Here is a 27,061-nt window from a genome sequence, read left to right as displayed (position 1 = left end):
TGTCTCCTCAAAATACTCCCTTAAACAGTCTCCAACTCCACGTACGTTCAACTTGGTCCACTTCGCTGATCTTCTTTTTTTATTGCATTTATTCTCTTGCCATTTCCAAACCAGATGCTCATTTTCTTCAAAATTGTTCTGCATTTTATTGGATTTTTCCATTTGTATTCTTTCCTCACTTCATTTCGTGACATATTTGCATGGCCTTGATCCATTTTGAAACATCATTTCCTAACTTCCAAGTTTCCTCACAGACATAATTAATCAATTGATATTTGTTTTCTGTAGGTTACCTAAATGAAGGAGGAACATTGGTGTTATCAAGGTTCCAGCGTTATCTGGAGAAGTTAGCTGCTTTTGATATCCACCAATTCAAGAATGAATTTGCTGATCTCAAATACTTTGCAGCAAAAACTGGCAGGAGAATGGGAAGTAATAGAGAGAGACCAAAGGTTTGTATAACAGCATTCTGATCATCTATTATGCTGCCTTTCTTTTCATACAGTCATTGGATTGCCCCATTATTGCATTGCCTTGTGGATTTCTCACTGGATGGTATGGTGGTGACCTTGCCCTTAATCGTCTAGGACAGAGATTCTTGAGTATGGATATTCAGTGTGCATTGGAAGTGCATGTTAAAAGGGAAGGGAAATTCTAATCAGAACCAGATTTTCGTGGCCTCTAATGCTCATGAATCTACCAAGACATTGATATCTTATGAAATAAATCAAGAGAACTATGCATTCTGTATTCCACGTAGAAAATTAAATATGCTTGACCTTGTTTATGTTGTGTTGCAGTATCATCAGGCAAAAATATTCACAATATGTATGTTAAATACAACCAAGAAGAGGTAGCGGCAGGTGATGAGGGGGAGAAGGGAAAGGAACTGTTAATGTTTGAATAAACCAATACACCACTCCTTTTTCTTGGCTGTATTTTTAATAAAATTTATGGTGAATATCTCAAGAGTTCAGTCAGTTTTCAAGATGAACAGACATGCCCTTGTCCATTATGCCAAGCAAGTTGCCTTTAGTGACTACCATTTAGTGTTTTACTTAGCATGTAGCTCATTACAAGAAGAAAACTTAACTGCGTAGGGGCTTTTACAATCCTGTAACTGCAACGACTGAATTTCCATGGCACGTGAAAACTGAAGTGATGAAACTCAAGGCATGAACTCATCTGCCATCAAGTCATCTGAAACATCATCATCCTGACATATCTCTTAGTCAGATAGTCACGTGATTGTATCTTCGTTGAAAGGGGAACAAAGTGAGATTAAGAACTCTTTGAATTACTGGCCAGATACAAGGTTGAAGTGAAAAGTTCACGGCCTGACAATGAAAGACTGCCATTATCAGTTAAAATATTATTTAATTTTCCTACATAATCTCCTTTGACTTCAACTTACTTTGTCCAGCATTTCTCCAACATACGTATTGCTTCCCGGAAGTGAGAGCCTGGAATGCTGTGAAAACATCCATCTATGGCCCTCTCAGCTTCTTCATAGGACACGAAGCCTTCCCAGAAACAAATTTCTTCAAGTTTAGGAACAGATGGAAGTCTGAGGGTGCTAAATCAGGAGGATAGGGGGGATGGCTGAGAAAATCGTACACCAAATCCCGTAGTTTTCCCATCGTTAATGCATCTTTGTGAGCCATTGTGTTTTGCTGGTGAAAGATGATTTTTTCTTCTTCAAGCCAGGCTTCTTCTTGTGAATTTTGGCATTCAGCTGGAAAAGATGGTTGGAGTAATATTTGCCTGTAATTGTTCTGACTTTTTCGAGGTGACAATTAACAGGATCCTTTCGCATCCCAAAACACACTGACAATGACCATGCCTGCAGATACGATTGACTTCGCTTACTTTTGCGTTGAACCACTGGTCCACTGCTTTGACTGGGGTTTCATTTCTGGCATGTAGTGGTGGACCGATGTCTCATCCATGGTCACCACACATAATCACCCCACAAAATTGGTTGGTTCCCTTTTGATTCGGTCCAAACATTGCTGCATAAATCGTTTGCGCATTTGCTTTTGGAATTCGGCATTCAGCAAATGCGGCACCCACCTTGCGCAGAGCTTTCGCATCCCTAATTCTTGGTGCAAGATATTTCGCACACCCTTTCTTCCGATATCCCCACGGCTTTAACTATCTCACTCTTCCAACACGATATCGTGCACCTTTTTGATGGTTTCCGGTATGGTTGCAATTTTCGGCCATCCTTCACGTGGGTCATCTTTGAGCGATGTGCAACCACGTTTAAATTCAGCTACCCACTTTTTAATGATTGACATTGAGAAGCAGAGTCCTCGTACATTTTTGTCAATTTCGGATGAATTTCCTCAGGGGTTAATCGATCCAAAACAAAGACTTATATGACTGCAAGAAAGTCGAAGTTTTTCCATTTTAACAAAAGCACGAAAGATGTCTCCTGCAATAACACGTGTTGACAAACCAGATGAGAGAACCAGTTGAAACTTGTCTTACAAACTAATGACACGTGCACCCACGCAGGAGTGATTGATTTTCACTGATTAGAACACCATCTCTGTACCAGGCCGAGAACTTTCACCTTACCCTCATACAATTACGGCATAGAGTAATGTTTTCCATCACTAAGGCGTCACTTTATCGAAGTGATTCTTATCGGAAAAGAAAATACTTAGTCCTACCACACGCATTTTATTATTCACAACCTTGGTCGTGAATAATAATATATATGTGGAAAAAGAAAGTTTTTTCTTTTCCGTCACTTTTGGAGTTAAACAGTGATGAAATTGATTACTCCCGTATAGGATGGATGAGGTCTAGTGACAGGCCGAGTTTGTCCCTGTCGGTCCTATGCTTCCTTAGTTACAGCAATTAATGTGACTTTTTGAAGACCCACTGTGTTAACCTGAGTGACCTACTCACATTTGACTTTGAGTGGCATATTACCCCAAATCTTCCCATCTACGTGTCACGATATTGTATTCCATGCTGTAAATAAATTAGGTACAAGGTTTGTTTTAAAAACATTGTGTAGGCTCATGAATCATGTTCACCTTTTCTGCTGTCATGGAACAAAGCCCTGGGAATATGGACTAGATTTGTAAAAGCAAAAAAGAATCTGAATAAATTGTTAATTATTTATTTTACATATCTTATTCCTTTTTACTGGGAAGTGGCCCAGAGACATTTGTTTTTATTGGTGCTATATAATTTTGTAAAAACGTGACTGAATTATCATTAAATAATTCCGATGCCCATCACCACTGTCTTATTGTGGCGATGGCCCTTGTTTATGGTATGATGCAATAGTTTCCCATGATCTCCACATCACATTTAGCTAGCTAGTTTGGACTTAACACATCTTGTAGGCTCAGGGAATTTTTGCATAGTAAACAAGCCAGGGTTTAATTTCAATTTGCCATTTGCATTTGCCCAAAATAGCTGTGTGAGATGGCCTTTCCGTGTCTTGTGGCCGGGCAATGCATTCTCTTCTACTGCTTCGGGGAGAAATATTGGTTCACTTCAGCATCTTCTTCCTGAAGGGGTAACGGTCTCGTTACAATTATCAACCTTTATGGGCTGTTAAACTTCAGAATCTATGAGTTTCTTGAAGTCACTAATGAAATTCTCTGCTTCCTTTGACTTAGAGTTTGCTGCTTCACTATGCCTCACAACGACATAGATGCTGGTTCTTCTCCTTTCTGCCTGTGTTCTTCCTTTCTAATCATCTCATCGCTAAGTCATGGTTACCTTTTCCTATTAACAGTTCCTATAGCACCCTTTGCAACTTTTGATATTCCTTTTTTGATAATCTGACAATGATATTTTTCAATAATCACTAGCAGTAAGGGGATGGCTGTTGATAGTTCAGCATAATAACCAATTTTAAAAGTTGAATTGTAATCCTCTTAAATGTTGAAAAGTAATATAATCAATTAGAAAATTAATGAAAAACTGTGATTTCTTGAAATATTGAATGCAGACGACATGCAAGGGATATGGACACTCACATTTTGATCTCAGCATAATAATCAAGTGTAAATTCTGAGTAATAACTAGCATCTTGTCTGTTATTATCACTGTTGGTTCATTCTTTGAAATAACAAATATTCATATGATAGGACACATGATAATGACCATATAAATCTGAAATTGATGGTGGTGGTGGTTACTATGCAGCAGATGTAGAAACAGCTTAAGAACCTTATATTGAATTTTTAGGCACACTATCACCACATACCTGAAATTGAAATTGGTTTGATGGAATTGGAATAAACTTAACTACGGTAAAATATCGTTGTAGATCATGTGAATTCATTTTCATAACTTTCATTACATTTTGCTAATTTTTATATATTTTTGTTTGCACTGTTAGGGATTTGTTTATTATTATAAGACTTAATAGCTGTGGTCTCATTTCTTCTCTTCAGTCTGAATGTGAGCCTTTAACTTTAGTGTTTAATAAGGCTGAAAGCTACTCAAAATCTCTGTTAACTCTTAACTCTCCGAGAAATAAAAATAATTAACCCTGGAGCTAACAAGAAAATTTAACAATTGAATTAATCTTATCTAGAGGTGAAGAATGGGACTCTTTTGACGCCGAAGCCACCAATTTTTACCTTAAAAATCTCTAAAAATATACTCTTCTCTTATTTGTGTAAAAATTGCTAGAATTTTGTAATGCCCTGTGTCTAATTGAACTCCATCTGATTATAAAAATTACGAGGCTGAGTTGTGGTTTGACTGTTGATATGCAACAACGTGTGATTGATGAGTACATATTTCTGTTGTTTGCAACTCCTTGCAGTTTTTCAATGTGCCAGGCGAAGTGATGGGTTCCAACGAGACCAGAGTGGTAGCGGATCCCAAATTACAAGAGATGCTCCTGCACATGGAGAAACTTGAGAAAGAGGTGAAAGTATTAGTTATGCGTGTGATTTATGTTCAAACATTTCTGACTTCAAGGGATAATTCAATAGCATCATTCTTATAACTCCCATGTGAATTTTGTTTGCTGAATCATTTACTGACTGCGTTCATTGTGTTGAGTTGGTTCGTCTGTTGCAATGGCTTTCCACGTTGATGGACTTTGTTTGAGTCCCAGAGGTGACTCATATTTCAGTAGTATTCTGATTCCTTGTGGGCGTGCTATCCATTGGCCCTAATGCAGCACAAATAACTCTCGGCACCTTACCGGGATAAGCAAGACTGCCGTTTTCTAATTTTTCAAAGTTTAGCCATTTGCTGCCATTTTTCCTTGGAATAATTTTTTCCATTTTTTCTCTCGAATAAGTAGCCAGAATGATGCGTGTTTTAATTGTGTACTTATTGTTTTGAATTTTATGTGTATTTAAGTCTCTTCTGTTGCGACATCGTTAGAGCCATGAAGTGCACACACCAGGGTGTGGAAGTTTCATTATTTCAGCCCAGTAACTGTGGGAAATACCATGTGCCCGAAAATATGAAAGTTATCATTAATTTCATTAATGTGTGGTATGGTTTCACAAATCATCGTATGCATTAACAATTGAAAATTCAATGAACTATATCATGGCATTAACAGGGAACATTTATGCCCAATGTTTCAAATTAAATGAATGTGATGGATAATGAAGAAGAGGGTGCAGAGGTGGTCTGTGATATTTTCACTATAGCAATAAAATGATACAAGGGGAGACCCAAAAACAAAACCTGACACCATTTTGAAAAAAATTCAGAATTAAATTTTTCAAGCTGCAAGTGTTTATGGCCTTCAAAGTAACCGATACTGAGTCAGTAATGCCAAGCAGCATCTCTTGAGAAAGTTGTAGCAAGCCCGAGCCATTTTTAAATTACTTATTTTTGAGAATAGCGTGCTGTGTTGAAATTTTGTTTTCTGCTTGATATAAATGCATTAGATGCAGTTGATGTGTTGTCTAGAGCATATAAAGAACATGTCTGGAAAAGAACTCAAATGGATGAATGTTATTGGTGATTCAAATGTGGGGAAATGAAAAAATTCTCTATGTGATATGCTGAATTATCTGTTCTTTCATAGAGCTCAGTGCAATGCATTTTAGCCAATGATTTGCAAATAAGATGAATTTTTATTCACACAGCTCTTTCTATGCATGATATTTTGGCAAAACAAGCATGCCACCATTTGCCCACCCACTTAACTCAGCGGTTCTCGCACCTTTTGATTTCTTTTTGTTTTCCTGGATGGGGAGGGAGCTGAAAGGGAAATTTTTTACAGACATTGCGGTGGTGAAAAGAGAATCGAAGGCAACACTGAAGGGCGTAGGGAAGGACGAGTACAAAAGGTGTTTTGCGCAGTGGAAAATGCCAATGTAGTAGTGTTAATTGAGAGTATTTCCAAGTTGACTAGAAGTTTTAACTCAAAAAAGTTATGCTTTATTTTTTTTAACTTGTGTTCGGTTATCCTTGGGTCCCCCCTCATATATGCAGGGAGAAGAAAATGAGATCATTTGAGGAGATTAGAACATCATTGTCATAGAAGGTGAAGGCAGAAAAACTGTTGAAATATTGGATTGGGAAAATAACATGAAAGAGGACGAAAGGTTATAGATTTCTGTATTTTGCAGAAATAATTAGATGTTTGAAATGTTTACCCTGTTTGAAAAGTGATGCTGAAGCTGATTTACGTAATTCATAGAAATATATGGTGAAAATGTGAGTACTGAATGAGATTTCAACTCCTTCATTCTAGTTATTCAAGCATTAAAGAATTAAGGTATTCATCTATTCCAACAGATATTATTACTCTGTGATGATAAAATGTCGACTTCAATTCAAGAAATTGGAAAACTATGAAGACTAGGTCACATGGAAAATTGAGGGAAAATCAATCAAAAACTGACCTTCCAAAGAGTAAGAATTTGAAAAACACATTGATATGGGCCCAATAGAGGATTAGCACAAAATGCTGAAACTGTACTAAGAAAAACTCAGAAAGAAGCTGTAAATGCAAGGAAACCCCTAAATAAGAATTCCTAGTTCACAGTGGAGGTGTTAGAACTGATGAAAGAGTGAAGAAATGACGAGACTGTTAGAACTGAACAAGGACAGCTGTGATGAATAATTCTGATCGTAGCACTTTTTCACTTGATAAAATTTTCATTTTACGACCGGGTTTCAATGCATTACATCATGATCAGGTCCTGATGATTATGTAACACGTTGGAGCCTGGCTGTAAAATAAAAATTTTATCAATTGGAAAAGTGCTACGATCAGTTATTCATTATGTTCAACTTCCACCACATCACGCCTGAAGCTACTCAATAAGGACAGTTGTGTTATGGAATGATGAAGGATAAAATTAGTTGGAAGGTAAGGGAAGTCAGGGAAATATGGGTAAAGAATTTATGTAAATAAATGTAAAACAACCCATTATAGAGAGAGGCTATGTAGGTAAGACTGAGCAAGCACTTCTACAGGCATTGAATACAATAAAATTTAACCCCCGTGAGCATAAAAATCAAGAGCCTCAAAAATTTCAACTGTCTCGAAGTTGCGATATGGGTGCAATAACTCTTTGTCGCCACCAGCTCAATCTTGGTGCTACTTACTGACATGCATTGAGTGAAAGTGTCCTTTAATTAGTCCCTTTGTGAATGGTTAAGCATCAAACTGTATTATAATGTTTATTGTCATTTAAAGTGTTTTTGTGTGCTGAAAGAATGGTATTGAGTTAACACATTAACAATTGAATTTGTTCACTGCCACCTGTGCCTGTGCCATTTAAGAAGGCAATGTACAGAGGACAGAATTTGAGCTACAGTTAAGGGCCTGCTGGCAAAGAGAGCACTTAGAGTCGTGATATTTCTACTAAGCTTCATAAAAATTCTCTGGAAACCAATTAAATGGAACTGTGCAAAAGGATGTGACATATTCTAAACTGAAAGAATGCTGAGTCTCTTGTGGGAAAATAATTGCTCCTATTACATACCAGAAACACTTTCGAGCTATATCTCAGATGATGCATGCATTAGAAGTGTTGAAAAGATTAATCTGCAGAATGACTGAACAGGAATTAAAGCGATTCGTAAATGAAAGCAGGTTTGGATTAAGGGAGAGAGAGGAGACCAAGCAAGAGAAGCTCTTTTGACCCTTATTTTGTCCATATAGGGAAAATAACTGACCAATGTACTTTTGTGGTGTTAATAAATTTGTGAATTATTTTTCCATAATTTTTTATCTGCTCCCCTGGAGCTTGAGGCTCAAAAGCCTTGTGCTTCAGAATTTGACACTGTTTTGCCTTTTCACAAAAAATGTGTACGCCTGAATTTTGGCTTAAGAAACCTATCCCCCTCTATGACATGTAATTTTGCTTGTAGTTTTGTAACTGAGAGATTAGCATGCTTATAACTTTTGACTAGATATGCAGCAGCACTTTGTTAATGTTTTACAGCCCTATTGTTGACCAATATATTCCCCTACAGTTGGAGGAGATGTCGTTATCAAAGGAGAATGAAGAGGAATACTTGAAACAATTGTTTGGGGGCATTGAGGATGATTTCCATGAAGAGGACAGTGATGAAGATGATGAGCATGAGTGCACGGCCATGTTCCTGGAGTTCTGCCAAATGAAGCGAGACTATTACACCAACAAACTGGAGTTTGAGAAAGTGACGCCGTGAGTCATTGATAAATGTTTTTCTTTTACTTGCTTTGGTGTAACTTGGGGTGGATGCAAAAAACCTTTCCGGGGAGGAAAGTTTTTAGGAATGATTTTCCTTGGTTGTCTACTTGCTGTGAAAAATTAGGGTTATGCATGGATTTTAACGATATGTGTTCATAAATTTTTTTACTGCTTTAATATAAAAAATGTAGTACCTAGGTAGTAAATCCTAAGCTGTTCCTTTGAGAGACAAAAAAATATATTTCTTTGGAATTAATTGGTAATTGAAAAATTGCAGATGTTGAAAAATATGACAGGGAAGGAGGAATGCTGAGAGGTCGGTAGCATGATGTCATAGGAACTGAAAGTATTACAGGAGGAGACTGTTTGTGATTATCCTTGTTGATGAGGTTCTTAAAATATTAACTTGATTGCACTAAATTTGATTCCTATATATATGGAGGCCTGGGGAATGCAAATTATTAGCACAGCAACCATTTTGCTCCTTGACAGAATATGTCTAAAAAAATTTTATGACTCAAAATAGTGTTTTGATGATCTCTCATCAGCATTGTGAATTTTTCGTTTTTAAATTTCATTTTTTTAACATCTTCTTTGAAGGGAATACACATCAGTCTCCCATGTGAGTGCACATTCTCAGGGACTCTCTTCTCTGACTCACCTGAGCAAAGTGTGTGCACATCAAAGCCAGTTTGAATGTGGTAGAACCCAGACAGTAGTAATTAATGTTCCAACTTGGTTGAGTTAGGAATTCAAATGGAAAAGTGTGCAAAATTTCATTTAGGAAAAAATCGCTCCCTCAGGCCAGGATTTGGGCCTGTATCCTTGATTTCCATCCAAGTGGCTCAGCCAGTTAAGTTCTAAAGCCATTTTATAAGAAATTTATAATTTGAAGGGATAACATTGTAGCTTAACTGGCTCAAGTATTTGACTGGAAATCAAGGGGTCAGGGTTTAAATTCTGGCCCCATCAGGAATGATTTTTCCATGGTAAAATTTCTCACTTTTCCGTATAGTTTGAGGGTATAATGTGGTAGCTAAAGTGGTTCAAGTATTCAACTGGAAATGAAGGGATCAAGGTTCAAATCCTGGCCCTGAGGAATGATTTTTCCATTGTACAATTTCTCACTTAGCCGTATCTACATCCACATAATACCCCGCAAGCCGCCTCAAGGGCGTGTGGCGGGGGAGCAAGGGGGTGGGGGAAGCCATATGAACAAGTGGGTGATACTGCTAAGAGTTGACTGAAGCAGCATTTCCTGCAGGTTATTGGGATTTGTTGAATAAAAAAGGATGGGTGGGATATGAGAAAAAACCAGTCCCATGCTCTTATTATTTTTTATCCCCTGCATATCTTTTCAAAAATGTGCTCAGCTGGAAAATTACTAAGCTAACTACTACTTATTATTATTTCAAGCACTAAAAATGTTAAGTTAAGGACAAAGTGCCATATTTTACAGCAAATTTGGACTGATGTGATGAGAAAGGTGAAAATCAGGTGTATGTTTTGTGAATTAATGATTATTTATGTACATCACAAAATGTCACGCTTGCTTAGAACTTATGTTTTGGTGGAAGATTTTGATATATAAAAAATTGCTCAATGCAAAGAGAAAGACAGTCACTACCTGTATCCACCTGCGCACCTGCAATCGCTTCCCTTAGTTATCAACTTAAAATGCTCTTTGACTTGTTTTTCGACGCGGACAAAAAACTTGCTTCACTAAAAACGGTGTCCTCACTCAACGACAGCCCGCAGGCGACTGAGGTTGGTGTCAGTCTGTTGCTAAGAGCCCCCTCCACCTTACCCTGCCAGGCAGACCCCCCTCCACTGCTCCGTTCGCGCCAGATAAAATCAGTCCTACCACTTTTGGGTGCGACCGTGTATGTTCCTCTATTTAAGTTCCATGTCTCTCAAGGTGATGTATTTTATAATTGGCAAAAGGTACTCAATAAATAATAGCTAAGAATAATTACTCCAAAGCGGTATAAAATATATCTGAAGAAAAATACCAATATGAGGAATTATAATATGGCTTTTTCTTAAATCATTATGATTGTTCAAACTTCTTCGGTGAACACACATGGTCATTTCAAGTTGTTCTTTGTGGCACCCTTGCGTGTTCACCTTACAGTCCTTTAAAATTAGAAATGATCAAAAGAATATGTTGGGAATGCTCTCATGTGTTTACATGAAAAAGAGAAATGACATTGATGAAAAATTTCTTCCAAATCATGTGATAATTACATTCAACAACTAGATTTACAAAAATTTCATTTTTCAATATTTGACTATCTCCATGGTATTAATTCAATTAAGACCGTGTGTCAGATTGCTGAGTGCCATTAACTCAATCTGTGTGAGGTTTTCTTCACTGCCTATCCTTTAAATTCTTAAAAAGTGATCTAAATATAATAATGGCGAGTGCAGGAGGGGGCACATAAAAAATACAATGGAAAAAATAATGACGAGAAAGCAATCAAGATTGAGTTAATGTAATATAATGATTTTTGGGCATATTATGCCCATTGTGAGTACAAACGAAGGAGTTAAGGAACTGCAGCAATGGAAAGAAATAACATTTACGCAAAGGCATGATGTGGCACCCTTCGCAAACATTGGATACTGTAATTGGTGACAGTTTACCTTCAAGGGTTAATGCTCCCTGATGTCATGCTTCACTGCGTGTGGGTGCAGCCAAGTGTTGCCATGTCTCTACCTGCTAGCAGATGGAAGGTTGGATGGGCATTTGGCTTTGAGAGGATATGAATGATGCAATCAATGCAAGACCCCCCTTGGTATTATATAGCATAGTCTGTATATCTATAAATGCCTATGTAATGTTAAGGAAAACAGCTCTTTCGAGAAAAGGTCTAACTTCCATTCTCATAATACAAGGAACAGTGATACACTAGACATTCCCTATTGCAGATTAGCCAAGAACAGCAATTCTTTCAATATTCTAAAAATTTGTTTGTTTAATAGATTGCCCTCTGAGGCTAAAGTTGTGAGTGTGCCCAAGTTTAAGAAAGTTATCCGGAACTGGCTGACTAAAAAAGCATTCTACTCAGTAAATGAGTTTTTTGATTCAAAAATTGTGTGGTCCATTATAGACATACAGTCATTTGTCTCACCAAATGTATTTTGAGAAATTTGATATTTACCCGTTGTATCTAAATATGTATTTATGTAACCATAATCTCTAAACTATGTATCTCTATGACGAAGACTATTGCAAAACTATTTTGTTTAATGTCCAATAAAATTATTATTATTATTATTCAATTCACCATTGTCCCCTTCCTATTCCATAAGTCACAATCCATATCATTTTATTCAACTATTTATTTCTGCTTTCATTGGTTGTGTCATAATGTCAGCACTGTGTATAATTTTTGTAAATATAATGTGCATAATATTTAGATGAATACCATAAACAGTTGGCAACTAGAAGCTCGGGGAGCTATGATTTCCTAATACCAGAGTAAAGGCTAAATGTGTGTGTTTTTTTTTCAGGGAGGTTTTGCAATCACAAGCCGAAGGTTATGTCTACGCCATACAGTGGAACCTCCATTACTACTATAACGGGGTGTGCTCATGGTCCTGGTTTTACCCACACCATTATGCCCCTTATATATCGGATATCAAGAACTTCTGCAATGTCAACATCAAGTTTGACATGGGGAAGCCATTCTTGCCATTCCAGCAACTCCTGGCTGTCCTGCCATCTCTGAGGTCAGTACTTTTTTGGTATTGCTTTATTATTTTTCTTAGACTAAGTAACTTACTTTCTGGTCCGTTAAATATACTTTTTTACTCCAAAATGTGCTCTAAAAACAGCTTTTGTGTTATGGGCCAAGAGTATATGGAGAAGACTTAGTTTTATAAGTCGCAAGCTGAATCGCTGGGAAAAGTACTCACTATTACTGTGTTACCCGGGGCATAAGAAACACCAGCACAGGATACACAGGATGATTTTTCAGGTTAGAATTCATGAACAATGCTTGGATCACACAGAAAAGATCTAAGTATTTTAATGTTAACACTTACTGTGAGGAAAATTGAATAGCTTCTTAATAAAATTAGTAGCTACACATATGTCAACGTTTATTCATTATAGAATCCCATTAATTCATCATCACTGCTGCTGAAATCATATGTGCAGTTTTTTCTCGGTAGATGTCACTTTCCTCATGCGCGATGTCATCTTCACTTCCATCTAGCGCTTTGCTAATACTAAATTTAAAAAAAGTACAGTCTCACTTTTAACTTTCACTACAACTTTCTGCCAGGCCTTTTTGATTCATTCGCAAATAATAGAAATTAGATTCCTTTATTCCTGATGAATCCCAGTCTACTTCAGCTGCTAGTTCTTTGTTTGAAGAAAATCTTTGGGGAAAATTTTGAGCTCTGAAGGAGAAGTGTCCCTCTGAGTGTTCCAAAAGTTGGAATGAATTTCCTTTGCTTTCATACCTTTTTTTATGAAGTATTTAGCGCTGCTCGAATCTCAATTTTTCCATCTCCTCAAATCACTGCACAGGAATAACAATTTAGAGGCGTCCATACCAGGGATCTCTTGCCGTAACACTAACGCATGACGTGTTTACTCACAAAGGATTACCTATTACAACACGGGAAGCTTGTTGCGCTAGCCCTGACATCTGGTGGTGATGCCGAGGACCTTTCTAATTACCCTCGTACAATCAATTGCAAGCTCCAGGTGACTCAGCAATACCTCCCATGCCCTACCATGCATCCCTGTGATATGGAGGAGATTTTTTGTAGACATACATATGCACTAGTAAAAATGTGTTTATTTTCTAATTAAAAAGTTGGATTATACATCTTACTTGCACGGCCGGTGTTTATGTGAATATTACTACATCAGGGTCTCTACCAGCCTGGAAAACCTGGAGAACCGAGGCGATTTTGTTCTTCTGGAAAATTCGTGGCATTCAGTGCATATTTGGAAAAGTTATTTGACACATTGGGCATAGGAAACTTCCTGGTCTGTATTTTGAGAAGCTTTTAAGGGATGCCATTGATTGGTTCCTACTTGGTGATCTTTCCTTCTTCTTTGCAGTCACTTTTTTAACCTCCAGTGAGAGAAACTGCATTGAGAACACACAAATTGAGTCAGCGGTTCATTGTTTGCATGGCATAAAGGGCTTAAATATTTGGTTCTCTTGAGAACATATTTTTACCTTCTAACAGTTTTGCTTACAGCTCATTTTTACTGTGGTACCTGTTTGTGTATGATTTTTGTTAGTGCAGAATTACATTTCCCTATGCTTGTGCGTGATTTTCCATCTTATTGTTGATCTAGTGGAATGATAATGACCTTGCCACTGTTGCCATTGAAAGGGTACCATTTTAGTGAAACAAATGTCAGTACAGCAACCTATTTGACCGTAAGAGAATCGGCATGGAGAATTTAAGGAGGTGATGTAAATGAAGTCTGTTTTTTCAGAATATTGGTTTCATTTTTATGAAAATAATGTTCCTCTATGGGAGGATCTGCTGTCATTAATTTGTGATTGCAAGAGAATTTCTGATCAGAATTGTATTTGGTCAACTATCTTCACTTATTCTAATATATTTCTGTCAAACATGAGGGTATTGTGTCATGCAACCGAACTCACAATGATGCTATCAGTTGTTATTCTCAATTCTGAATGGCCTGCCTTAAATTGCAATTTCTACTGTAATGATGAGAGTAATTTTGCGAATCTTCTATTTCAGCAAAGAGTTGCTTCCAGCACCATACCACACACTGATGGAAGATGAGAACTCTCCGATCATTCACTACTTCCCGACCACCTTCCAAACAGACCTGAATGGGAAGCGACAGGATTGGGAGGCCGTTGTCCTTATCCCATTCATTGACGAGGTGATGAGTCACACTTTGTGTGATGATACAGTATTTCTTCTCCTTTTTCTAGCTCCGGAATCACTCCCCTGTCAAATTTCTACTCTGTTCTCATACATTTGAAATTACATAATTGTGATGAAGCTGTTTTAACACCTTAAGTTTTTAGGACCTCAAGGAAAGCATCAAGTCATTGTTAAAAAAGTAAACAAAGATACTTTTGTTGTAAATTTCATTGGGGTCTGATTTGTTGGAAACATTAATAACCCCAGTATGTACTTTTTGACGTCCTGTCATTATGACATTAATTTTTTTGTTGCAAATCTAATAATTGCCTGTTTTTATCTTTAATTGTTGTTCTAATATTCATATTATTAGTTGCGAAGGTTGATATCAGTAATGTGATGATGAGGGATGTGATTGATTGATGAAGAGTATGATTTAATCCTACAATAGTATAACATGAAAAACCCACTGAACTGAATTTGTGTTTGGGTTCGGGATGCTGCGGTGGCTAATGTACAGGCTTCCCACCAAAAGGGCCCGGGTCAAAATCCCGGCGGTGTCAAATAATTTTCAGTGGTATCCCAATCCCTTCTTGGGGTGCTTTGTGGAGAGCACTTTGAGTGAGTATGAGGTCCGTTGGATGGGACGTTAAACTGTGGACCCCCTTGGTGCCTTTTGACAAGAGTAGGCTAATGCCGACCCAGGGTTTCTCTCCACCCTTCCTCCGTTCCCATCCATCCCTAATGGTGGAAATTACCTTGACTGTCAGGCGCCTCCCATAAAAACTACTACTACTGAATTTGTTTCTTAATTTTAATGCTCACTCATCATTATAGATCACTCGTTTTGAAATTCACATTTTAATTGTTTCCAAAAATATTCCAAATTCAGCCGTAAACCTAATTTCACCATTCAAGTGGAGGAAAAGAAAAATATTTTTGCTCATTTATGTGAGAGATTGATCACTCTTTTGGGTTAGTAAAATTTCTAATCCTCATTGTAGAAATATAAAATGGGTAGGATCTAAAATTGAAGGGCTTTCTCTGCCGTCCAATTTGGCTTAAATTCCCACATGTGTGCTTGTGTTGTGGTGCCTGGGAGTCCTTCTGCTTGGATCTGAGATCTGCATGATTGACAGTGTGTGCATTTGATTTCCCCAGGTGGAGCTGCAGAAAGCGATGGACCCACTTGAAGGGATGCTCACGGAGGAGGAGAAGAGGAGGAACAAACACGGCCCCATGCTGGTCTACACATACTCCGGGAAGAGCGTTGGTGAGTGCACAATTTGACCTGAGCCCATTGTGCTCCCTTCACGACCATCCATTAGGACAGATAATTGAGGGTTTACTCCATTTTATGCTGTAATCATGCTCTGTTAAGTTTAACTCTTCTCATATTCACACTTGAAAATATCCTCAAGCTTCATCTGGAATCCTTTGTGAGGCAAACCCATGTTCAGTAATTTGAATTGGAATTCGACATTCCCATCCAATGGCTTTAAACTTTGATGTGGTGGAAGGGCTTGTGCATTCAGTTGACCTATAGAGCTGCCCTGGAAGGGGGCAATGAAGGGTGGGAGCCAGACAAAAGGTAGTCTGCACAGTGTGAGGGGGGTGCAAAGGAATCTCACCCCAGTGTGATGACCATATAAGTGTTGGTGTCATGCTACAAGAATCTATAGAGGATGGCAATGGTAAATTATCTTTCCTATGACAGAGTGTACTTTTAAGTGGGAGATGAATCTTAGCAACTATTGGAGGGACTCGGCCCATTGGGCAGGCTGTTATGGCTACCATCAGCAGAGATGGTGTGGCATCCGGGCATACACACTGATAATAAGTCACAGAAGATGCAGAGAAAATTGTTGTGAATATGTCTGAAAGAAACCCTTGGTTGTGATTGGGAATTGGAGTGCTGTAGGACAGGAGCTGGAGGAATTCTGTTCAGAAATGAGTAATGATTATGAAGATAAAAAAGCATGCCAGTTTTTCTGGAGAAAGGTTTTGATAATAATAGGCAATGGGTTCAAACACCAAGATTAATTGGAAAATGGGAGTAGGAGCCGCTATCAATTAGATTACATCAGAGTTATGGATAGATTTAGGATGAGAATCATTTATTCATGCAGTATCTCAGAGACAGATGGAGATACAAACCGTAATTTAGTTCTTATGGAATACAATTTCAAATGGAAAAGGATTAGAAGTTGGCTGGTGGAAAAGTGGACAGTTGAAGCTTTAAAAGGAGTAAAAAGGGAGAAATGCTAAAAAAATATAATAAATATATAGCTGAGGATAATGGTGCACATGGACAAAGGTTCAGACAGATAAGTAGTAAACTTAATGAAAAAACCAAATAGGTGGTAGTTTTTAGGGGAGGCAAGTGACAGTTGAGGTCATTTGCACCATTGGGGATTGACAGGAAAGAATGAAGGATGGAGAGAAACCCAGTTTCAGCATTAGCCTACTCTTAACAAAAGGTGCCAAGGGCTCTGCAGCTTAACGTCCCATCCAACGGACAAAGTACTCACTCAAAGTGCCCTCCACAAAGCACCTCTGGTAGGGATTGGGATACCACTGAAAAATATCGGCTGCCTCTGGGATTTGAACTCGGACCCTGTGTGTGGGAAGCCAGTATGTTAGGCACTGCACCTTCCCAAACCCCACCAAATGGGTCAAAGATACATTGTGAATAGGCAATGTGAGGTTATGGAGGTATTTCAGAGAAAAGTTGAGCTGTCATGAATGAAATTAAGAGAATCGTCTGGATTTAGGGAGAGAAGAACCATCTGACCATGCCAGCTAAAACATGGAAGTTATTGTAGGAACCCAATGGGATATAAAAGATTTTATTCTCCATTGGCAGTTGCATGCATTGCATCAGATTCTCAAAATACAGTATATAATCCTACAGGTCTTTCATATGAATACAAAATCACATAATTGTATAGATATGTGCAACTGTATGTACAGATAAAGAGAAGGTGCAGAGAATATGAGAGTATCTTTAATGTAATCAGTTTAGGCCAGCCAGTTTAGAAATTAGTAAGAAAGCAATGTGGTGTAGACAAGAATAGGTAGGGAGCAGGAATGATAGTTAGTGAAATTAAAAATAATTGAGGATAAAAAAAGGCACAAGAGATTAGGCATAGATAATAATTCTGTGGAATTTTTGAAGATTTTAGGAAAAATGGACCGAAGAGATATTATGAATAAATGCATAGTTAGACTACATTTGATCAATTTAAATTTATAGCCCAAAAAAAGTTCATGATACTGGATATATGATAATTATAGGGCTGTGAGTTTAATTTCGTATGCAACAAATATAGTTCTGAGAATCATCAATAAAAGGTTAACATGGAAACATAGACTACTAACTAGTCATGATCAGTATGGGTTTAGAAAGTGGAAAAGAAAGATCATGTAATATCATGGCAGTAGTGAGAACTTGAGTAGTGAAGAATATAGAATTTAATCAAGATTTCTTTGTGTGCATGGTGGATTTTGAGAATGCATTCAACGGAGTTGAGTGGGCAAATTTGATGGAAGTATTGTATAGTTAAAAAGAGTGGACTGGAGGGGCAGGTAACTAATTTTGAACCTGTACCTAAATAAAATGGCATGAGTAAGAGTGATATTGTGAGAATCCAGATGAGTAGTAACAGGCAAGGGTGTTAAAAAACTGGTACACCTATTGTCACTGGTTCTTTTTAACTTACATACTGAAGAGGCGAAAACAAAAAAGGCTTCATGGAAATGGTTACAAAAAAGTTCAAAAAGCTTATTTGTCATCATTGATAAGCTCTAAAATTTGTTTCCCAACACTTACAGGTTCATTTGAAGAGTAACCTTTTATTCGGACATGGTAGAACCTGAAGTGAAATCTTGAAGAACAATTTTTCCTCTAAACGTAGCATAATTATTAAATGTTATTCACTCTCCAATAACAAATTTATTATTAATACCAAGGCACAACTTTAAGGCTTCTATGGTCAACTTAGTTGTAATTTTTTATCATTGTTTTAAATATAGATTTCAATGGAAGTAAGGGCAATGCAAATTGCCCAATATTTCAAATTAACCAGCATTGAATAAAGCTCATTCTACGTAATATATTTTCCTTCATTTGGTCCTAGATTAAATATTCATTGATTCATCTTGCTGGAGAATCCGATGTTTGAACTGGATAACTGTTAAAAGAGGTCTATATCGTAAGTTAACTAGTGATCCATCCATGTAAATCCATTTTGGATCCACACTCATTCTAATTTTTTTCTCTGCTCTGATAGCTCCTTGGCCTTTGATACGTCTTCATTTGGTTTGTATATAAGTACATATTTATTGTTTTTCCATGATGTCATTCCTGAAAACTTTCATTTTTACACCACAGATCTATTGTGTCTCATGATAAGGTCAAATATAGTTTACGTCATGAAAATTAGTGTGTTCAAAATTGTTTGATTTCTTTTTCTTTGGGGTCACCCTCTGAAATTGCTTTGACAGGATCATTTGAGACACAATACTTCCCAAAAATTGAGAGCAATCATGCTTTGGAGAAGCGTATGACTCAGGATGAGATCTACGTTCCCCAGGAGAATCTGGTCAAGGGTCTGTGCAGCAACGTTTTTCTGGATGTGTACATCCCAGGATTCCCATTCCTCAAGTATGTCCCACACAAGGTGAGATACATGAGGGAGGAGGCCAGGACAAATGACTGATAGTTGGGCTCTGTTTTCAGCAGTAGAGGGGCATCATTTGCCTAACATAATAATTAGTCAAAGTTTATTAGTAATCTTCAGATGTAAAACAGTCTAGTTGTATCTTGTAGTATCAAAAAATAATGTTACCCAGTAAATACTTGATCATTTCGGCTATGACCAAGATTTATTCCATTATTTTGTGTGTTATCATAATGGCAATGGTGTTAATCAGGTTATAAAGAAGTCAATTATTGCAATCATTAGTCACTAATATATAAAAGTTGGCATTGCTGCCCACGCATTTATCATTATTTATTGCTTACCATAGAATTTTGTTGAATTTTCACCAATGTGTTTTTATTTCCTGTACTCATTGAACTGTTCAACATCCTTGGAAATGAAAAAATGGTAACTTTGTGATTCCACTGAAAATTTATTATGACACGACTCCCCTTCAGGTTCACCTGAAGATGATGTTGAACATCGAAACCCTGGTCGTGTCGTGATAAATTTTCAGTGGAGTCACGAAGTTACTATTTTTTCATTTCCAATATTAATCGATTCCATAAAGTTATGCCAAAACCATCAACTGTTCAACATTCATTTAATTGGTATGCTGAGCTGTACTTAAAGCAAATGTTGGCACTCATTTCATCACAAAAAGTCTTCATGGAGATAATTTTCATTTCCTTCATGGATATAATAATAATAATTATTATTATTGTCAAAATGTCATGGCAAATAGCTTCATTTTCATATGTAACTTGATGATGAGGCCCACTTCATTACTAAGCTTGACCTTTGACATTCACTTCTGTTTTGAACAAATGAATTTTTTTCTTTCCTCTTGGAGGAGTCAGAATTTGATAGCTTGGGTGCTTAATACAGACCTGTGTTATACCTATATCTTGCAGGCATATTTGGAGAAGGCAAAAGTGAGAGTGTTTGACTCCCCAAGTCATGGGGAGAGCATGATCCTTGATGTTTTGACGGATGAAATCATTCATTGGAAAAAGGACACTTCAGTGATAGCAAAGGAGCTGCTGGGCCGTACATACCAGGTGTCATGGCCTCATCTGTTTGAGACCAAGTGAGTGTGGCAGAAGTTATCACGTTCACATTTTTAACATGAATTATAATAGCAAAATAATAATAATTTATTTCATCCATGGGTTAATTTACATGGATACCAAACAACCATGGTAGTCCAGTGGGTAGAGCGCTGGGCTACTGACTGGAGGTCCCGGGTTCAATTCCTGGTGCCGCCTCTGGGCACCCTCAGCTTCACCCAAACTGTGTGATTTTTCGGGTACCAGATCTTCCTGGGAAACCATAGCCGGCACAGGGAAAGGAACTGGCCCCCCTACCCTGATGTGTGAATTTCACACGCCGTTGGGCTTAGCACTAGGTGAGCTCTACCCTTACCTATCATACCAACCTTTGGGTTGATAACTGTGTGGTTATTGGATTTGTGGCAAAAAATTATGATCTCTTCAAAATTCCTTTAGATTATTAAATACATGAATTAACTTAAGGTCTTTACCTTATTTTTTAATATGTTTATTGGTTCACATAGTGTTCTATAAAGAGGTGTGACATTCAACGAAGTTGAGCTCTTATAATTACCATTACTAAATAATTTCAAAATATGATAGTTGATGAAAGAGTTGTCAACTACAGTAAACTCTCTATTATCCATTCATTAATGGAAGCATATTTAAGTATGGATAATTGAAAAACACAGGTAACTGAAATATGCAGAAACTGTGATTGTGATATAAATGGTTATACATATACACTCCTTCTTCATTCCTTGTGATTAATTCACATATTTTAGCAAAAGCACAAATTTTTCAGTTTATCAACCATTTTTATAAGGGTGGAATTATGGTTTCAGGAGAACGTTAAACTATCTGATCAAGTGACTAGCAGAGCGTACTTTCCTCAGAAAGCTAAACCAATCATGTAGCCTAGGAAAAAACAATTCACTAATGAAGGTTAAATTAAAAAGAAATGTTCCCTGATATGGATTCATATTAATCATATGATACCAATTAAAATAATGCAGTGAAGATATTAAATGAATTATTTGTGGCATAGTAAAGCTATTAATTACTAGTTTAAGGCTCACATGCTAAGGGGTATATGGAATTTTCAGGGCTACTAAATGCACGGGAAATGATGTTGGGAAAGTATGGATGATACTAACATGTTTAAATTAAAACAATAAATACTGTTGACAACATTTAATTTTTGAGAAATCAGAAATTTCGAGGAAGCCTATGTATTTCAAACTTGTATTACAAAAACAAAGTATGTCAGTTCCTAAAGCATTTAATTATCTTAACAAATGTAATTTTATTACAATTTTATGGTGCTAGGAAGAGAATAGTGCAGAATACTCTTTATGTATTGTTCAATGGTGAATAAATCTATCTATCTATCCGTGCGCGGACAACAGAGAGTTTATTGTATCTTGTGGAGTGAGAATTCAAGTCAGTATTGGTAGTTATGATATCCAGATTTTCTTTCGTATAGTCATCAAATTCATAAATAAATAGGCATACAAGTCATGACCTAGTTTGAAATAATTTGTTTTTTACAAGATTATATGCAACTAATGGTTTCTATTTCCATGGAGATAGAGATGGGTCAAAAACATGATAGGAGGGAAATTTGTTTATTTTGAGGGAGATGAAATCAGCATCCTTTTGCATTTGCCATTCATGTGAAAGGTTGTTGAACTGATTATATTTACAAAATGGACGAACATTTGAAATACCTGGGACACATTCAACATTTTATAGCACTCAATTCTTTTCATTATTAAATTACGATAAAAACCATTGTATTTCAATTCTGCATAATTTCGAGATCAGAGGAGGCGGAGAGCTTTGACTTTCGCATGATTTTTAGTTTGCATAAATCAGCATGTCTCCCAAGAGATTTGAAGCCACAATCTGGTCATGCTACTTACAAATGAATTGTTCATTTGGAAACTATCCCAGAGACGCTGCATACCGTGAAATGCTTGCATATTGCAAAAATAGATGTAATCACTACGAAGGCACTGCATATCTACCCATAATTTTCTCCCAAAAACCCTTCTTCCCCCAAAACATGAAAGTTTTTTCTTGCTGGGTGAATAGTCAAAATGAAAATGCAGCAGAAATTACGCAAATTAATTCAGTGATTTCATTTAAAACTACTGAATGTGTTACGAATATTTGGTTATTCTTTCAGTGTATCGTGCGATTGTTTGATCAACTTAATGCAAAGCTTTTCCCTCAAGTAGAGAATAAGGGAGCCCACAGGCATCCATGCTAATCGTATAACTTCACTCAGTTTGTGGATGAGGTAAATAAAAGAAGAGTCTAGGTGCAATGGCATTTGTTCTTAGAGGAGTGTGGTTGGTGGAGGCAGAATTGGTAGCCCTTTGAGGTAGGGGAAGTGGGAGGTACTCTCCTGTGAAGGTTAGCCACGGAAGAGTAGACAATGAAGACAGGTAACCATGTGCCTGTCAAGTGCCAGTAACCAGGAGGGAGAATGATCCACTAGTCCCAATGGAAGGGATCAAAACACAAGAGAAAGGTACCTGAAACACAAGCCTTTTCAACATATGATAAAACCTTCCATTAATGAATTTTAAGGGACCCAAAATTTCATGTTTTCATTCATTGTGCAGAATTTGTTTTGGGTTGCATACCTTTGAGAGCATGTAGTTTGTACTAATGAAATATTACTGTCCACAAATACTAATGTCAATGTTGATAAACAGAACTCGATTCTCAAAATAGGTCGAGTGTATCTGCATGACCTCCCATGGACTACAACCTTGATGTGGTGCTAGGGCTTGTGTGTTCCAATGACCTCTAGAGCTGTGCTGGCGGGACCAATGATAATTGCTCGAGATAGGTCAAAGGTTAGGAGCCAGATGCAGCGTCTGTTCCTCAGTAAGGCAGTCATTGAGCGATGGTGCCACGTTTAAAACATTATTGAGTAAAGGAACTGGAAACCACCTCAATTATCATTCCCAAGAATATAATGATGGACAATATAGAGATTTTGAGTCCTGGCAACTACAGGGTTTGGCCCAATCGGCCGTGTGTCGTGCCCGGCAGCAGGGAAGGCAAGGCTTCCGCGGTCGTCATCCCACGATACCCTTGCCAGGGAAAACCGGCAGCAGCAGGATAGAAGATGCAGGAGAAGAAGACCAATTTAGTTAGATTAGGAACTTGGAATGTTAGGACAATGATGAGGACAGGGAAATTGGAGAATGTTAAGCGAGAGGTGGAAAGGGGAAGTATAGATATTTTAGGTTAATGCAAGGTGGGATGGAAGGATAGTGGGGAATACTGGAGTGATAGTTGTGGAATAATGTACAGCGGCGGGGACGAGAGCCAACGAGGGGTTGCCATATTATCGAATAAAGAGATAGAAAGAAACGTAGTAAACATAGAACAAGCAACGGATTGAATATTACTGGTAGAGATAAAAGCAGAACTGACGAACTTGGTCCTTTTTTCAGGTGTACAGGGTACGGAGGTTATCTCAGGACAAATTTTAATTTGAATTCCCTGCCATATTGTAGTTCCACTGGAGGGTGCGGTTGGAGTTCTGGAAAGCTTTGGGCATCTAGTAAACAGTCATAACCTCCAAATGGCCAAGATAGTACATTTAAGCGCGGAGTGCAATCAAAGAGCCGCTATTATCAAAAATCTTTGCGCTGGGCATTCGCCCAGTGAAATAGGTTGTTTCTTCTGGTACCCCAGATCAACTGTTTACGATATAGTGGCTAAGTATAATGCTTCGGAGAAGTCTGGGGAAGGTGTCGCTAACCCGGCGAGGAAATCTCATTCAAGGAAAAGCTCAAGTGCTGATTATCGAGGAATTTTGCAATTTTTTGCAAATTTGCTAATTTTGAAGAATGTCGTGAAACTGTAGATGAAAATTGTGGCCTGGGGGAGACAATATGTCTTTCAACTGGATGGTGCACCAGCTCATATTCGAGTCATTTAGTCCAAAAATAGCTCTCAGATAACATTGACATGTTCTGGTCAAAGGAGTTCTGGCTCCTAATAATCTGGATTCTAATTTTGCATCTCTACACGCCGCTATCATAGTAATAAGATTGGAGGCGGTCATTGCAGCTGAAGGGGGTTACCTGAGTATTGTTACTCTTGACATATACCACCTCTATGTAAAAGGGTTTTCATTTTCATTTGTATTTTATTTTAATACATTTACTTTTAAATAAAATTTTCATTTGTCCGGATTTAGCTGCTGTACCTTGTACATTCCACCAAGCAATCATAAAGAGGAAGAAGTCTATGGGATGTACGATCAGTTAAAGGACATAATTTTGTGTGTTCCTGTGGGGAAACATTTGATTGTGATGGGGGATTAGAATACGAAGATGGGCAAAGGAAGATATGATGATGAGGTGGGGTACCACTGTTTAGGCACGATGAATGACCGCAGGGAGAAAGCAATTGAGTTCTAGTCATTACCAACACTTGGTTTAGACACAAAAAAAGGTGTAGGTATAAATGAAATAGACCAGGAAGAAAATAAATGCCAGGAGGGGACTCAGAAAAGTACCAGTTAGATTATATTCTGGTTAAACACAGGCTTAGGAACAGTGTGATAAATTCGCACAGTTTCCCTGGAGCAGATGCGGACTCTGACCACAATTTAGTTGTCATGAAGTGTAGATTAAGTTCCGTTTCAAAAGATAAGGCAGGGGCGGTGGGTTAAGAAATGGAATGTAAAAGAAGAAGGAATGAAATGGATTAACTAGGTAGGGATAACAACAGGCTGTAGATAAAATCATGGATGATGGAAAAGAGCTGAGTACTATTGAAGGAAAATGAGGATGTATCAAGAAAGGGATATTGAAAGCCAAAAAAGAAACTATAAAAACTGTAAATGGGAAAAGGACAAGGAAACCATGGATCAGGGATGAGATGATTAGTAAGATGGATGTAGGGTGAAATTGGTGTGCTATACAGCAAGGTTAAATCACTATGGAGAAGTAAGAAGGGAAGATCTGTGCTAACAGGTAGATAGAAGTTGGGTAAGATAAAAATTGACACAGAAAAGATCGAAGAGAGATGAAAGGAATATGTAGAGGAACTGTATGGTAAAGAACCTAGGCCAACGAGGTTAGGCATAGAAAAGAAACATGATGTAGAGGAAGATGGCATAAGTCCAAGCATGCTATGTACGGCATGAGAATGTGGTCATTGAAGCAGGGGGATAGACGTAGATTGGAGGCTTTTGAAATGTGGGTGTGGAGAAGAATATAAATGGTGAAATGGACTGAGAAGAAAACAAATGAGGAAGTACTTGTTATGGTGGGCGAATAGAGGGGTTTGTTGGGAGAAATCCTATGGAGGCAGGAAAAGTGGATGAAGGGGATATTGATCAGCAGTGGGATGTTGAAGACTGTAATTGAGGGGAGAATGTTAGGCAAACTAGGAAAGGGCAGGAACAGGATAGGCATGTTGGACGGGATGAAGGGAGGAAGAAAGTACTCCGAGATGAAGAGGGACATGATGTAGAGAGGGATGCTGGATTTTGTGTTTTGTTAGGAGTCACAAAATATTTATTTAGTAGCTGTGTCCATCCAAAAACCTACCTTAACCGGTAGATTAAGTAATAATTTTAATATCTGCTTGAGGGCACAAACTTCTGACCATTCACTGCTTCAAGGGTATGCAAGGGGGGGATTTCAATGTCAGCACATCATAAGTCACTGTAGGACTCTGCATTAAATGATGAACACAAACACTTTGTACCCTTCAAATATCCCTGTGCTTTACTCCCTTCAAACTGGTTAAACAAGGAGAGGGGTGTTCAAAATGGCTACGTGATAGGAAAATCCTAGTAAAACCAGGGACATGTTGGCTGAGATTGGGGGATGAGCATGTATTTGTCTACCTGTGCCCAGGGGGGAAGTAAAGGTCTTTGGCACAATGTCTTTCCTCATCAAGATCTCAGAACTAGTAATAAGTGCTAAAATATTTTTATCCAAAATTTGAGTTGTATACTTTAAAATTAACAAGTGAATACACACTTTTGTTTTTTAAGTTGAAAATTACTACGTTATTTTAATTTGTTTCAGTTTTTTTTATGTTGAAAACCTAAATTTTTAATCAATTGTTAGTCACATTTATTGAATTTATATTGTGTGGTAATTTTCTATTCATGGTCTCTGAGCATGATAAGACGGATGAGATAGATGATTATCTTGCGTTGCTATGGCATTTTGCCCAATGGCATCTCTCCTTCATAATCAAAACTCAATTTAATGTGTCCTATTATAGCACCAAATATGGCACATACATATTCAGTACTAATGCATGGTACATTGAAATAATAATATAACTCATAATCGCAGAAACACACAATGTACTTAAATTGTTTAGATGAAAGTGATACTACTCATTAAAAGCCTTATAAATGACAGTGTGAGAGTAGCTCCAGGATAAGATGTTGTGCCTATGATAATTTTATGATGTGCATATTTTTTTATTTTATTAGTAGCAATAATTTAAAAAGGATTTATTGTAATGTGGGTTCAGGTTGTCTGTTATGGGTGAGGCTAAGAAATGTATGAGTGTTTATTTCCATCCAAAACCCACTTAATTGGTAAATTACCAATAATAATAATAATAGTTAGTGGTAATTTACTGCCGTAGGATAGGTCTTTGATTGACCCTGGAACTACTATACTCAAAACTAACACAGCAACGAGTATCCCTTACCCCTCGCTGCGTATTGCAATAAGTCAATCTTCAGTTCTGCGTACTTTTTGCCTCCCTTAATTCATTCAAAAAACAT

At 37.5% G+C, this 27,061-nt stretch overlaps 1 protein-coding gene across 1 annotated transcript in view; it reads left to right on the top strand.

The window, feature by feature from the left end:
• The window catches only part of pcm (5'-3' exoribonuclease pacman), a 75,427-nt gene that overhangs the window by 9,527 nt on the left and 38,839 nt on the right, over positions 1-27,061 (top strand). The window contains exons 8-15 of the mRNA XM_071595117.1: positions 289-452; positions 4,805-4,909; positions 8,440-8,633; positions 12,156-12,374; positions 14,382-14,529; positions 15,675-15,786; positions 19,020-19,195; positions 20,131-20,306. Coding sequence (XP_071451218.1) covers positions 289-452; positions 4,805-4,909; positions 8,440-8,633; positions 12,156-12,374; positions 14,382-14,529; positions 15,675-15,786; positions 19,020-19,195; positions 20,131-20,306 — 1,294 coding nt within the window. The remainder of the gene's footprint in view (positions 1-288; positions 453-4,804; positions 4,910-8,439; positions 8,634-12,155; positions 12,375-14,381; positions 14,530-15,674; positions 15,787-19,019; positions 19,196-20,130; positions 20,307-27,061) is intronic.

The sequence above is a fragment of the Hetaerina americana genome, unplaced genomic scaffold, assembly GCF_022747635.1.
Source record: "Hetaerina americana unplaced genomic scaffold, ioHetAmer1.1.p SCAF_7, whole genome shotgun sequence".
Taxonomy (NCBI): Eukaryota; Metazoa; Arthropoda; class Insecta; order Odonata; family Calopterygidae; genus Hetaerina; species Hetaerina americana.
Note: the sequence above shows the minus strand (reverse complement) of the source record. Positions and strands in the feature narration are given on the sequence as shown.